We start from the raw sequence: 15,731 nt of genomic DNA on the forward strand, positions 1-15,731 counted from the left end.
CTTGTATGAAATAGCGTGTTAAAAACAACATCAGCATACATATTGACTGAAAGACACTGTCAGTTTTTTTGTACAATCTACATTTATCATTATCATTCATTAAATCATAGCAATAAATATACATTCCATTTTTGTTGCTTTCAGATAAATATATAAATATGCCTTTCGTGATCTTTTTGCATTCTCCTGTTAAGCCCTCAAGCAATATCCTTACATCTGTTGTTAATATTATTGTAGGTTAGTTTAAGGGAGCAATGAGTGTTTACTCAGAGCATAGGCACTATTAAACTCAGTTCATCATCATCTACCAGTTTCTGTGTAGCCTTCAAATAAATATATGGTAGATACTTCCTTATTCACAAGGGGTATTCACAGTTGGTAGCTCCGCATGTCTGATTTGGCAGACTTTACCCTGGATGAACTTCCTGACACATCCCAAAAGAGATGTCTTCTCCTAAGACTGAACAGAGATGTTTTGCTTCTTAGATAAATATGTAAACCACACACGCACCACATAGCCACAAACAAATTTTCTACTCAATATAGTACCACAGCTTAGGATAAGATAGTAATATGACATAATAACATGCGCAAAATAAAATGCGCGTGTTGGAGTATTTACGGTAATCGAGAGGGGGAACCCCAGCATCTGATTGGTCGAGCGGCCGGGTTCTTCTACAGCGTGTCGTCTCCTCGCGACTTCCACTTCACTCTGGTTTATGTGTGCTGGCAGGCAGACAAATCCCAGGGTCAGTCCACAGACGTTAGGCACAGCGAACATCATAAGAGTTGTGCCTAACCGACATTGAACGGCAGTATTATATTACTTAAGAGCAGGTAAGCGGAGTCGTTGTTCTCTAAATTGTAGAAAGTCTGTGTCATTTGATAACTTCCTGCTTACTGAGCCAAGAGAGATGGCAACAAGCAGGGTTGTGATGAGTAAGTGACAGCATTTAGCTAAGTCATTTGAATGAAAAGTGCCTAGTGTCGGTGTGCGTAATCCGTTTAGCAGCTTCAGACATTAAGACTTCGGTGACAAAGGTGTTGAAATGACGACACCCTCTGATTTATTTTAACTTAAAGCTAGCAAAAGGTTAGCTTGTAGCTGCTGTGGTTGTGTGGCTAATGGCTTGCTGGCGGATATCAGTTTTGGGTTTTGTTTTGTTTTTTTGTTTTTTGTTTTTGAAAGATCTCCAACATGTTATAAGGTCACATTTAGGAGTAACATGCCTCCAACTATCTTCTCATTCCCTTTAGTGTTAAAGCTTGGGACAGTTGAGTATTTCCTTGCCTTTTATTGCAAGAAAAGAATGCAGGTTCTGCTAATATTTAACCTCCACAGGTGGATTTTTTTACGTTCAGTGATCAGACACACTGACAAGGTGAGTGAGAGAGACTGAGAACAATAACCTGTTAGTAAGGCCACACCTAACAGCTGTGTTAAGTCTGTGTCTGGTCAGTTGAGGAAACTAATAACCTAAAGTATCATCTGTCTTCAAACCACTTTACCCTGATTATGTGAGACCATAAAAGGTTTACACTTAACATCATGCATATGGGTGAGATTCGAAGCTTGAAAAAAGGTGCCCAGTGTGCACAAGAGAGTGGATTGAATGTATGTTATTACATTATGACTGGTTTAGTTAACAGTTGTTGTTTGCACCAGTTATTATTCCAGAACCATTAAGAAAAGATTTATTAGCAGTTTAGATTGTACTGCCTTATTTGTCTCACCTGTTTACAAAGAAATTAAATTACCAGTACTCCACAGGAAGACAGATGGCAAGTGAGATGCCTGATTTTGAATGGCATTTAATTAAACGTTTCTAAGTTATGGTTTCTAAACTTACAGAGCATCTGTATCTAGCTGTGGTACTGGTGAGCTCATACTGTACACTTTCTGATCTCAGCACAATTTTGCTATCATTTTGATTCCCATTTAGAGCAGTCCAAGTGCATAATTATAGGCGGGTTTCTTGTCTCCATTCATACTCTGTTTGCAGACAATTACTCCTACAAAAAGTCCCAAGCACTTTCTGGCTGTAATAGTGTGCATCCATGCTCTGTGTTACAATAATGATACAAAGCTGGCACATGTACAAAGATTACCTTGTTTGCTGGCAGAGATCAAAAGTACCAAACAAGCAACTAGAGGCCGTTGAGGCGCGTTTGATTTTCTAAACAAGCTGAAAATCAAGAGCGACTAGAAATGGAAAAATAATTTAGTATCTACACCGCATCAAACATTATCCTTCTCATTAGCCGGGCCTTTTTTGCTTCAAAAAGAGGTTGCAAACCTAACCTGTGGACAAGAAAATATCTTTGTACAGATTGAGTCACAAAGACTGTAATTTCACAGACGCTGCATCGAGACGGCTTCCTCTTTGATATCAAATCGACAGATCATTAAAATGTCTGCTGGTTGTTGGAGCTGCTTATACAGTCTGCCGCTTTAATGCTGCTTTCTAAGCAGCATCTCGTCCAGCTGGCTGCACTTGTTGTTTCCTTAATCCAGACATATACTTGAAATGTGCAATTCACTTGTATTTTTATTCCTATTTATTCTATTTATCCCCTTTGTATATTTTATTTATATATGTCTCTGTATTTATATATGTGTGTATATATAATATTCTGCTCACGCTCTGTAACTTCTGTCGGTGCTGTGCTTTTGGAAACCGAATTTCCCAGAGGAACCCACCCGAGGGATTAATAAAGTTTTATCTTATCTCTTATCTTATCTCTTATTATGGTCAAATAGAGCAATACATAATTCAGTGTGAAGTACTTCCCCTGGATTTGTTGATCAGAAAAGGATAGGCTAATTTGCTTTTCAGTTGTTTTCTTGTTTTGATATAGCTGCTCATCAGCGTAGCATAGTTGAACACATGTGATATTTTTAATATTTGTTTAGCTTAATACAACTTCATTTTGTGTTGGTAATTTTTAACTATGATAAAATGTGGATGAACAAGTAAAGGAAGGGGGCAGGATAATACTGACCGCACACATGATTGCCTTTTGTCACATTAACTGACACCAACTTTGTTCTTTTGCCAGCTGAGCTCAGCTGCATGTTGTTCCAGGCCAAGAAATGAATACAAATTCTATTTCAAGCCTCACTGGGATTAAATTGCAATGGAAAAATACACTTTGTCTATCCTTATTCCTAATCATCCGCTATGGTTTCCTTGTGTGTCTTGCATTTCAGTTCAGTATGTTTTTGCAGAAATGCAAGCCTTGACTGCTTATTTAAAAGGAACTGATATAGAAACTGCAATGCTGTCAAATTGCGTTTCCTCTGACATTAAGGAAGGCTAACAGGAATTTTGCTAGATACGAAAAATTTGTAAGAGGTGGTTTACATGTCTTTGAACATCTTCACAAAATTTAAAGAAGTCCAATCGCTTTCTTTCCAAGTTCTTTACTGTTTTTTTCGTCTGCTTTAGTCTAAAAGTAGTGAAACTCTTTGCCTTCCTTCTTGTTTGCAGTCCATGTGCCAGGTAATTTCTGCAGTTATTAGTTGGAGTCTTGCTTTCTGTCATGTGATCCCTGTTGTTTGCCTGTCTTTCCCATCGGTCCATTGCTGGATGATGCCATAGCGATTTATCTTGTTCTGTGTCTTCATGCAGAGCTCATCACGAAAGGGATTATGACAATCTGTCAAAGCTTTGTTTCTTAGAGTGCACACTAAATCACTTCAGGCCACGTCCAGATTAATGTTGGCCACTGCTTCCAGCATTTGTAATCCTCAAGTGCTGTCCATGCACACAAAGAGGATTCGTTGGCTACTGTGAATAAGTGTGTGTGTCTGTAAGCTGACAGCACTGACTGCGGTTAGCTTTATATCGTATTAAGATGTGATAATCTGATACTGTCATATTAAAAGGCTTTGGTAACAGTGCACTGCACGGTTTGACTGTCAGAAACAAGAATAATATTAAGTCTTTGGGCTTTTTGGCAGGTTAGAATCAAATTGTAATGCACCATGGAGACAGTTAAGACTTAACAACTTAAAATCTGAAATGTGTCACCATGGTGATGTAATCACTGTGTTGCACATCAATATTTTTGTCAGTAAAGCTATAATCATTTCTACAGCCAGGTTGTGCAAATCATTTGCACATGGTCAGTATTTTTTCATCTTTCCCTGTCTTGTCTCCCTTAGAAACCAGTGGATCTTCTAGAAAGCACCAGTGGACCTCCCACACCAGTGACTGTCTACCATGTTGTCCAGATTAAGGACAACCTGGTCTCTGAGGCCGTGCGTCTCTCTTTGCAGATGGGTCCACACCAAAGAAAAGGGCAAGCCCCTCATGCTCAGCCCTCGCACCAACAAAGTAGGTGGACCTACCTTGTGTTGGGATTTTAAGACACAGTGATGTCAGCTCGTTTTTGTCTTGATCAATGTTAATTATGTCATTATGTGAAGAAGAATTATTTTTCTCTGTGTGCCTGGACAGAAAATGACTATAATGAATTGTTGAAATGTTATTGTTTGGTTACAGTGTCCAGAAATGGGTAGAAATTTACTGTGAGACATGTCATAACGGTGGTTATAATGTAAGGTTTTAAATTTTAGGCCTGCATATTTCCCACACTTTTAAATACCATACTCTATCCCACTGCAGATGCCAATATCTGTTTATATCTCAGACAAAGAATAGTGGGGAGCTAAGCTTGGTTGCAGTGTGACTGATATAAACTGACTTAACCATTTTTAGTAGTCTGCAACCAAAATATAAAAGTTGTAAAAGAAGTTTATGCTTCAGTTATTTGAATTCCCACATCTGTAGTTATTGATTATTTATGGTGAATGGTGCCTGTCTGTCAATGCCTTTCCAGCACATGGTTATTTGGCTGCTCTCTGAATTTTTCTTTAAGGTATTTGTGAAGTTTCGCTGTCGGTTTTAAAGTGTTCACAGCAGGGTATCTAGCAGTGCGCATACAAGTGAGACAACTGAAGTGTCGTGTATTTGCTAAATTGAAATGAGTCTGTGAAGCATTTGGTTTGTAGGGTCTGATTTTTCAGGAGGTTTCCAGCTACTGAGAGTTACAAATGATATTTGTAACACGAACATTTTGCTGCTTGAGGTGATTTGACCTTGTGCTAAATTTAGCCCATACCGGATAAATATAGAAATTCCAACCTACATGCAAACTGGACACAGACCAGCTGACAATTGGTCCCACAAACTGTGATTTCAACTACTGTTTTTTCAGCCAGTTTTTTGAGCTCCTGCATAGCTCCATACTTGATTTAATAATGGTTTGTAAAAGCAGGCTTGCAATGAAAACTGTATATAGAAAAACACTGATATAAAAGAGCTGCTTTCAGGTCTGTCAGGACTCCCATCCTCCCTGACTAACTCACAATACAACTAGCAACCACACTGCCAGACATTATATGGCACACTGTTATCTAAAGTTAAAGGCATGGCCAAAATGACTGTAATTGGCACCCATTAAAAATCCTGAGTGGGAGTCCGAGAGTTTGCAGGCGTCCAGGAAAAGGACACTCACATACATAACTGAGATAATAAGTAAACAGCATCATATAAAACTTTAAAATGCAATTTTTTATTTGCTCAAATTAAAATTAATGTATTATAATAATTCTCTACAAATTGAGTTTATGTGCTTGCACTCAAGAAAGAGGCACAGCCTAATTCCAGGGTTTGGTGGAGCGTTTTTTTCCCCTTTAAATTTAAGGTAAACTCTTGAAATTCTTCTTGCATTCAAAGTCTCAAAGTCTCAGTTTCTAAACGAGAGCATACCAGCTAGTTCTAGATTACAAATATAAAAATATAAGAGCAGTACTTGATGTGACTTGCATCAGCAGTGTACTGTAACAGTAAAAGGTCACTGTGTTTGAAATATAGTCTGGTATGACTTTGTTAAAAGGGCTAGGATCTCAAATTCCTTCGCCCTAAATGTAGGTATGAGCTGTGCAGGACAAGTGTTCACTGTACAGAATGTATTAATACCTTTATCCAGTATATTCCTGTCTTAGAAGTGTTGAAATTGCATTTCTGAAGTGCTAATCATCGGGTCGCTCAAGATGGTCTTTCATAGGGAAGTGCTCAGCTGCTGAAATCTTACAAAAATGTTACTTTCAATTTTATGCAAAAGGACAAATACTAGATTAAGATGTTTGCAGCATGTGGCATTGCGCTGAAAGCAACTGATTGGTAGAGCTGTGTGAAGTGAAATGCTCTATCAGCATGACTCAGCATTTTTCGAGGGGAGCCCCAGCATTCATCATACTGACAAAATAATCAGCCCCCTTCTGCAGCCCCAGGCATGGCGGCCTCTTTGTTACGCCCATATTTCAGTCAGATAGGGGCTTATAAATGCATGCACACATGCTGTTGTACACTGCAGGGACATGCAAACACAGTGAATCTACCTCTCACCTCCCCCATCCTCTCATTTAAAAATTGGGGTGTTTCAGCCCACAGTGGTCTTCATTGGTTTCTTTGAGGCTACTCCTCCTCCTCCACTACTACCCCCACTTTCCGTTCGTCTTTGTCCTGCTGCAAATTGCTTTCGTTTGGTTTTTCTTCATTCACTCAGCCTGAATTTATTTTTGTAAACGCTGAATAGGTAAACTCAGTTAAAGGTCCCATAATGAGGCAGTGCACTGTCTAAACAAACTACATTACAGTACATGAACAGTTAGTCCAGAAACTGCTATACTTTATAAAGAACAAGACAAAACTGTGGTATGCTTTAGTCATGAGTAGGGGGATGGTTGACATAAACAAATAAAGCCCTGCCCCCAACGACAGGTCGCAGGAGAAGTCCTGTTTTTTATGGTTTGCCTGTAAATTTCACAAAAACGGTCCTGTTAACAAATGGCTACAGCAGATTTTGATGTCAGACGGTTACAGGAAGTGTTGCGTTAGTACTTTTAGTGTCCCAAGTAGAGATTGACATAATAGACACAATATACAGTAGTGTGCAAAAATCTGGACTCACCCATTATTTCTTAATATTTTGCTAAAAAAATGGGAACTAGGTGGAACAATTTATTGAAGCATGTGCAGATTTATATAAACATGTCTTTTAAACACAGGGCCACCTTTTATTCTATAATACAGGCTGAACTCTCAGACAAGTTTTCTTCCAATTTCTTTAAGTTGTCTGAAGAATAAAAACCCTGGCCACACACATTACAAATACCCCTCATATTATTCATGAGAGTGCAGGCAGGGTGGAGCGGGTGGAGGCAAGTGTCAGAGGTGATTTGTGACAGAAGGATAGCAGTAAGAGTGAAAGGGAAGGTTTCCAAGATGGTGGTGAGACCTGCTGTGTGTGGTTTGGAGACGGTGGCAGTCAGAAAAAGAAAGGCAGAGCTGAAGAAACTAAAATGTCATGTTTTTGTGTTCCTCCACAGGGTATGGCCTTTTCCCTGCAGGAGCGTCAGATTTTGGGGGTACATGGTCTGCTGCCTCCCAAAGTGGAGACTCAGGAAATTCAGGCCCTGCGCTTTCAGAAAAATCTCAAAAAGCTGCATGATCCCCTGGAGAAGTAGGGATGCATTTTTCTTGTTGTACTGCGTAAACATGTTTTTAAATAAAAACCGAGCATTTGTCTTCCTGTACACAGCTTAACTTTTCTTTTTCCATACAGGTACATCTACCTGATGGGCATCCAGGAAAGGAATGAGAAGCTTTTCTATAGGGTGTTGATGGAAGACATAGAGGCGCTGATGCCGATTGTTTACACTCCCACTGTAGGGCTTGCCTGTACGCAGTATGGACATATCTTTAGAAGACCAAAGTAAGGCCTTAGCAGATAATTTGAGTTTTTAATGTAGGTTTTGTTGCTCCAGTCCTACACCGCCAGGTTTGCACTGGGAGAAAATTTTGCAGAGGTGTGCAGAAAAGCTTGATATGGAAGAGAAGAGAGATTGCTACATGTCTTGACACAGCATATTGACAGCCAGTTCTGAAGGCTATATCCTAACAAGGACAAATAATACTGTGTTCATGTCTGAGATTGTCAGCATCTACGTATCTATCCAAATATGGCTAACACAGCTCTTATCTTCAGTATAAAGGAGCAGGAATGTTATGTATGCAAGATCCTATTGATTCTTCTAAAATTAGGACAGAGGCTCCTTTCAGGCGAGACCTTTGAGACCTTACCGAGTGAAGGGGGACCTGCTTTAGACATGTTTTATTTTTGACGGCAGGCGTCTTGAATCTTATGCACATAAGGAATAGCATAAATTTGCGTCACCTTACTAATGTTAAAAAGTGGTTTTATGCTGAAGATGCATTTTCTTTTTCTGCTTAGTTAAAGTTATGATTTTATCGCGATTTCTGCAATAGCTAAACTGTCATCCTGTTTATCTTTCTAGAGGCCTGTTTATCTCCATTCTGGACAGAGGACATATCCGCTCCATCCTCGACAACTGGCCAGACACTAATGTTGCAGTAAGTCTCAAAATCCTCACTATAGTAAAACCTTTTCAGATATTACATTGGAGAAAAGTATAAAAATATGTCATAAAGATATGACAGTTGCTTATAAATATGTGCTCGTGCAAATTTTAATCTTCAGTTTTCCAACTAATGTGCTTCCTCCATCTCTTCTTTGTGTAGGTAGTAGTAGTAACTGATGGAGAGCGTATCTTGGGATTAGGGGACCTGGGTGTTTATGGAATGGGAATACCTGTTGGGAAACTTTGCCTGTACACTGCCTGTGCTGGCATCAGACCTGAGAAATGTTTGCCTGTGGTGATCGACGTTGGGACGGATAATGAGGTAGGAAGGCTAGGTGTTGTTTTTTTTTCTTTCTGTTTATTGCATGTGTGAGAGAAGAGAAATATAATAACTGTGTTTACTTTGGCTTCTCATGCTTGCCCTTGTCCTCCCATCAGACTCTCCTTAAGGATCCGTTTTACATGGGGTTGTACCAGAAGCGAGATCGCTCCCAAGCATATGATGATCTCATTGATGAGTTCATGGAAGCTGTTGTGGACAAATACGGGCAGGACACGCTGATCCAGTTTGAAGACTTTGGGAACCACAACGCGTTCCGCTTCCTTAGAAAGTACAGGGAGAAGTACTGCACCTTCAACGATGACATCCAAGGTTCACACATAATCCCTGACACAGCACTTTGAGACTACTGTTGTTAAATATGTGCAGATAATGTCTACCTTGTTGTATGACTCTGTCGTCCTAATTCACATTCAGGTTGCACCACACAAAGTGCTTAACTTACAGTTTTATGTTTATATGTTTTTCCAGCTGACTCAAAGGCTCAAAGTTTAGCAGCATTTACAGATCAGAGTATTTCCTAAGAACAGTTCTAGAAGATTTGCAAGTTTAGGCCCATCCATAAAAATGGCTTACAGCCTTAATTGTTAAGTTACTGGAGCTGTTTAGAAAAGGATCGCTGCTTTATTAGAGTCCACCTGAAACTCAATGTCAATTTTTATTGTAGTATTGTGAGTTAAGTTAGTGCTGGAGCATTTCAAAAATCATCTGTTATGAGTGATGCTGAAATAAGATGCATCCATGAGTTGTTTTGTTTGAAAACCTTTGTGATTTTAGACAAATTATCGTGAGCATTTGGATGTCTTTGAGGCAGAGACTCAATTATTTACTCTTCTGTTTGTCTACATGTTTCCAGGCACTGCGTCTGTAGCTCTTGCCGGTCTGTTAGCAGCTCAGAGAGCAGTTGGCAAACCCATCACTGAACACCGGGTGCTGTTTCTGGGAGCAGGAGAGGTAAGCTGATATTCATCCTTTTAATCAATTGAACTTCTCAAGATTTTCTTTGTTTTTTGTTTAGTTCTCTTGACTTTGCTATATGAAAGTCACATATTTGAAAATGGCAAAAAAGGCACAATTGGAAGAAGCATACTGTTCCCGACTGACCACAAACAGAACAAAAAACCTAAGGAGTTGCTCCATTGTCTATTTAGAGAATAATCGTTCATGTTTTCTTTGTGTAAAACTTTTCGTGTGTTTTTATTTTATTGTTTATTCATTTTTTTATTTATTATTTGGTAGGCTGCCCTTGGAATTGCCAATCTGATTGTGATGGCCATGATGGAGACGGGGATGACCCAAGCTGAGGCCAGGAAGAAAATCTGGATGTATGATAAAGATGGCTTACTTGTAAAGGTAAGTGTGTGACACAGGAATTGATAATAAGAAAATGATACAATTTTGTCTACTTTCCTGGCCGGTCCACGGTCTAAACGGTCAACAGCATTTTCACTGAACAAGTGTTGATTAGTAATTGTGTCTATTGTGTCACATGTGACTCCAGGGCAGACAGCAGGAAACGGACTCTAACCAGGAAGCATTTATCCATGAGAGTCCAGGGGATGTACAGAGCTTCCTAGATGCTGTCAATGCCATCAAACCTACAGCTATCATTGGTGTGGACCTTTAATTTTTTTTGTATTCATGTAATTGTAGCCTTGTAGCACTGCTTGCCAACCAGAAAGAATTATACAAATATCTATTTGATTAAAATATTGTTTGTTAATATAAACAATAAACTGTAGTCAGTTACAAAAAGGTTGTAGTCTTATTTCAGACCTTCTTTAAACAGTAATAATAGATCAGTCTCTCCTTTTTTTTTCAGGTGTGGCAGGAGCTGGACGTCTGTTTACCCATGATGTCATCAAGGCCATGGGAACCCTGAATGAACGGCCAATCATCTTTGCCCTGAGCAACCCAACCAATAAAGCAGAGTGCACAGCAGAGGAGGCCTACACTCTGACAGATGTACACGTTTTTTCTAGGCTTAACTTTTTTTCTGTTTTTTGTCTTTTTTGACAAACTCTTAAGTTATGCATTCAAATTGTGTTTTTCGTCCTCATCACCTCTCAAGCTTTGTTTCGCCTCTGTCAGTGCTCCCCAGGGTGGCTGTGGCTACAATGTAGCTTGCCATCACCAGTGTGTGAATGCGTGTGTGAATGGGTGGATGACTGGATATGTAAAGCGCTTTGGGGTCCTCAGGGACTATTAAGGCACTGTATAAATACAGGCCATTTACCATTTACCATTTACCATTCTGTTTGTCACAGGGAAGATGTCTTTTTGCGAGCGGCAGCCCTTTTGGTCCAGTGACTCTGAGCGATGGTCGCGTCCTTACACCAGGACAAGGGAACAACGCTTACATTTTTCCAGGTGAGAGGAAAAAAAAATATTGATTATTCATTATTTACATTAAATGCAGCACTCTTAAGATGGTATGAATTGCATTACAACATGCAAATTTGAATGCAGTATGTTGTAATTGGTCTTCATGCATTTCAGGCGTGGGCCTGGCTGTGATCCTGAGTGGAGTGAGACACATCAGTGACACGGTTTTCTTAGAGGCAGCCAAGGTCTGAAGACACTACTAAGTATTTTTCTACCTGTTCTTTAAGTTCATCTTTACCTTTTCCCTCACTCCGTCCTGTATTGTCTTGCTGACTCTTTCATGTATGCATATTCTTCATACAGTTTCTTCCCAAAGGCCATAACCACCCTTATATCCATCCATATATACATAACACTATTTATTACATATTTACTTTTTTACACGGGTTTGTATATTGTTACATTTTATATATTTTTTCTCTGTTAATACTGTTCATATGTATATAGTGCTGCAGAACTGACCCCCCCAGCATGTTTGCACTGAGTAGGAGATGCTCTGTATCTCATTGTACATCTGTATAGTGACAATAAAGGCATTCTATTCTTCTATTCTATATTCCCTATATGCTCATCACAGCCCTGTTTAACCCTTTGATGTCTCCTCTTCCCTCTCTCTCTTTCTAGACTGGCATAACAGATGAAGAGCTTCTCTTTGCTGGGCTGCATTTGATATATTAACACTGATCAGTGCAACAGATGATCACACTGTGCTTTGTTGCCAGTGTTTTTGTTACTGTTCAGTGTCAGAAACACTGTGATTTGCATGGTGTTAATAGTACTAGAAGGGGTTTGATTAATTTTGTAATTACAACTGGCCAAAAGCACATGACTAGTGTGGGTAGACAAACAGTAGTAGTAGTAGTTTTGTCTGTTTCTTGTAACCTAGATATTATTCTTTATTGTAAAAGCAATCTTATGTTCCTTTCAGACACTTGCAGAGCAGCTGACGGATAAAGAGCTCGCAGAAGGCAGACTCTACCCTCCTCTGTCCAACATCAGGGAGGTCTCTATCCAGATGGCTGTCAAGGTAAGCCTCCTCCAGTTTAAATTTTGGTTATTGTCAAGGTCAGTTTACATATTAACAGTCTCCAAGTAATAATCTCTGTGTTCAGCGGATTTTTGAAAAATAAATTCATGCCCTGCATCCAGATAAACCATAACATAACCTCTCAAACACTGTTCTACTTTTGGTCAAAGTTGTCTTGTTGTTCCTGCGTCACCTCTTACTTTTGGTTAGTGATAAATTTTCTCTTTCCCACTAAAGGTGGTGGAGTATCTCTATGCTAAAGGCATGGCGTTCCACTACCCTGAGCCAGTGGACAAGGACGCCTTTGTGCGGGCTACTGTCTGGAAGACCGACTATGAATCTTTCCTGCCGGACACCTATGATTGGCCAGGTGTCAACTTTAGCCCCAAGTCCATCTAGAAATAGGGCACACTCACTGTGGCTCATGTCATAATGGCCTTCTCTTCCTTTTTTTCTGCTTTATACCTAATCACAGATTTTGTAAGATTGCCTTACTTTAAACATATGCTTAAAAATAGACCACAGTAGCCATGCTGCTACATTTTCACCAAACCAGTCTTATTGGATCTGTGAACAGTCAAAGTGGAAAGTGAAGAGAAGGGCATTCTCATTTTAAATTAAACTTCTCCATTATGTGCATCATGTAGAAACCTGCACAAAGCCAGATGGCCACCTGGTGGTGGAAATGGGCAGTGGTTACATCTATTTTCCATGCTGCTCCAGCGAAAACTCAGCACTAAATTTGCATAAAGTATATATAAGGATAGGTAAATGATGTTATGCTGCATTATAAACCAAAGTCTGCAGGGACATTTGGGCCACTCCTGAAGGTTTTTAGCAAATTTCATGAATTTTTTTCCCATCAATTTTAAGATCTTATTGTTTCACTGTATCTGTAACCTAATAATGACTAATCTGATGTCATTTTTGTTGTGTACATTTCTGATATATAGCTGTCTTCAGTTAGCACGCACAAACTCCATTCTTTACTTGTACTCCGTCTTCTAGTATTCTTACAAGCTTGCAAGAAATTACCTCAATTTCATAACATTTAGTAATATCCAGTATGTATTTGTGTATTGCCTTTGTCCACCTTAAATAAGGCTCTGTCAGTTTTCTTCTTCTCATTAATACCCAGTATAAGACATCTAGCAGAGCAGAGGACTAAAGAGGAGAGCCTTTCTGTTAGAGACAAACAAAGACCGATTAACTAAAATTGAGATTTTCTGAAGGGAAAATACATTAAAGTTATATATTAAAAAAAATGTAGGCAGACAACCTTTTAACATCCACTCCAGCCTTTTATTTGTTTGATAAATCGTGTCACCTAATATTTATTTCTTTGAATTCATGTTATTTTGTATTCAACTGTTTTGAAAAGCCTCTGGTCAACACTCCTTAAGGAATGGTCTTCTGAAGAATGTATCCCATAAAATGAACACTTTTGCTTAAGTGTTATATGAATACTTAAGAAAATATGTGCAGTATAAAATCATTAGATACTCATTTATGTTGTTAAATGTACTTTTTTGGTCTGAGTATTCAGTTGTGTTTTGCACACAGCTGAATACTCATGCGTAGTGTGTGGCATTGAGGTATGTTGGTTTTGTCTGAGCAGACTGTACAAACTCACAGGCCAAGCTTCTCTCCAATGTTAACATCCACCTCGAGGTTAAAACACAGGTTATGTATTTTAACACAAGTGTTCCTCGTGTAATAAGTCTGTTTTGACTCAGCCAAGTGATGTAAACTGTGAACTGTTTGAAAATAATTTTGGCATTAGAAAATAGTGACTGAAAAGCCCTGGTTGATTAAGTTCTTCGTACTGAATAGTAATGGTGCCTAAGCGCATTGTATAGACTGGCAAAATATTTTTGTGATAAAGTGCAAGTCGGCTATACTGTGTACAAATCCACGTGTCAGTTTGATGTATTGACCTAACACCAGTAGGACATACTGCTGACCGTTAACCTGCTGAGGTTCTCTGTTAGCTCTTTGTTTTTGCTCAGTTCTTTGACAGATTGCTGCATTGTAATAGCAAATAAACTAAAGGTATACCACACAGTATTTCATGTAAAATGCAGGATTCAATCTATGCTCTGATCATATTCATAAGACTTTAAACTTCTTTACGACAGGGGCATTGGCAGCATTGCACATTGGTCTTCAGAGATGTGTGTAAAAATGGAGATGGTTGACAGGTTAAAGAAAGAAAAGGAGTATTTTTACAAGGAGAGAGCACCTACATCAGGATAGAAATGCTTCATGGTTCATATGCAGTGATTGCTCCCTGTAACCATACCAGCAAAAAGCCTTCTTCTTTTTCCTTTAAATTGTCATCCATCGATTTACACTGTAAAATTTTAACTCGAGGACCTTCCAACCGCATACATTGAAGTGCCTGCACAAATTACAGTGTCCCTTCATAGTCACTCCCATGCCTCATTATGTTAACCTCATAACATACAGATAGCCACACTATAATTATTGACATTATTGTTTTGTTATGAAATGGTGTAACTGTAGCATTCAGCATACAGTGCTTTCTCTAATAAATGTTAGATTTAATGCAAACTTTTCAATGGTTTTAAGATATGTAAACACTGTAATGCCATCGCTGTGTTGCTCACGTGTTTGTTGAGATGTTGTTGACTGTAATTGCTGTTTTGTCAGATGAGTGGTTAGTTCATGTGACTCTTAATGGTTTCAGTATTCATAAGTATTCTCATGCAGTCTGACACTTATTTTTGGTGCAGTCACGTTTGTATACCAGAGTGCAGTATGTTTGTGATGCTTTATTGTACTTGAGGTGTGAAAACTCCAGAATAAACCTATTTTTACATCGGCTCCCTTGTCTTTCAAATTTTTTTATCCCATTTATTTTTCTTCTTTTTCTTTCTTAACAGATTCATCTGTTAAACTTCTTTTAACAGGCAGTTCACTACAGTGACCTTCTTTTTGAACCCTTATTGAATTCTCTCTATATTCTCACTATAATTTAATCCTGCTGATACCAAAGTACGTTCATCTAAACAGCTACCTGTGTCCAGTTGTTAGGAGGACGATGCATGAGTCTGCTTTGAGTCAACAACTGGAATATATTTTGTGGACCACTTAAAGAGGACATTAACAGTTTTCATGGCTGCATCACAGAATGCATCAAATTGTAAACATGCCAACTTATCAGCCCAGGACTGCATGCTGCTTTGAGAACAATAAGACTTGGATCACTACTGATCTTAACTGCTTAATAAAAAGAAGAAACCTGAAAGAGGAGAACTGAGGAGAGTGCAGCATGACCTAAGGGGGGAAGCTGGAGGCTGTGGAAAGAAGATCTCTGGGTTTAAGGTGACAGCCAGCCAGTGAGCTCTCTCTATGAAGAGAGCAAAGAGCTACACCGATTCCTTAGTTCACAGCTTTCTACTGCCTTCTCTACCACACACTCTGGCCTCCACACACCCTGACTATCCTCACTAATTTGCACTTCTTCCTTCAAGTGAATTCTGTAGATAACACCCCTACATCGG

General features: G+C 39.1%; 1 protein-coding gene across 1 annotated transcript; it reads left to right on the forward strand.

Moving 5' to 3' along the window:
* The first annotated feature begins 683 nt into the window (after positions 1–683).
* me2 (malic enzyme 2, NAD(+)-dependent, mitochondrial) lies at positions 684–15,051 on the forward strand. Its single transcript, XM_003446132.5, has 15 exons — positions 684–837; positions 4,169–4,340; positions 7,400–7,533; positions 7,636–7,785; positions 8,369–8,444; positions 8,613–8,774; positions 8,891–9,104; positions 9,649–9,746; positions 10,032–10,145; positions 10,294–10,405; positions 10,615–10,757; positions 11,060–11,162; positions 11,292–11,362; positions 12,106–12,204; positions 12,442–15,051. Exons 2-15 carry the CDS (start codon positions 4,227–4,229, stop codon positions 12,601–12,603), a joined length of 1,752 nt encoding a protein of 583 aa, XP_003446180.1. The 5' UTR covers positions 684–837; positions 4,169–4,226; the 3' UTR covers positions 12,604–15,051.
* The last annotated feature ends 680 nt before the right edge of the window (positions 15,052–15,731 follow it).

This window comes from Oreochromis niloticus, linkage group LG12 (assembly GCF_001858045.2).
Source record: "Oreochromis niloticus isolate F11D_XX linkage group LG12, O_niloticus_UMD_NMBU, whole genome shotgun sequence".
Classification (NCBI taxonomy): Eukaryota; Metazoa; Chordata; class Actinopteri; order Cichliformes; family Cichlidae; genus Oreochromis; species Oreochromis niloticus.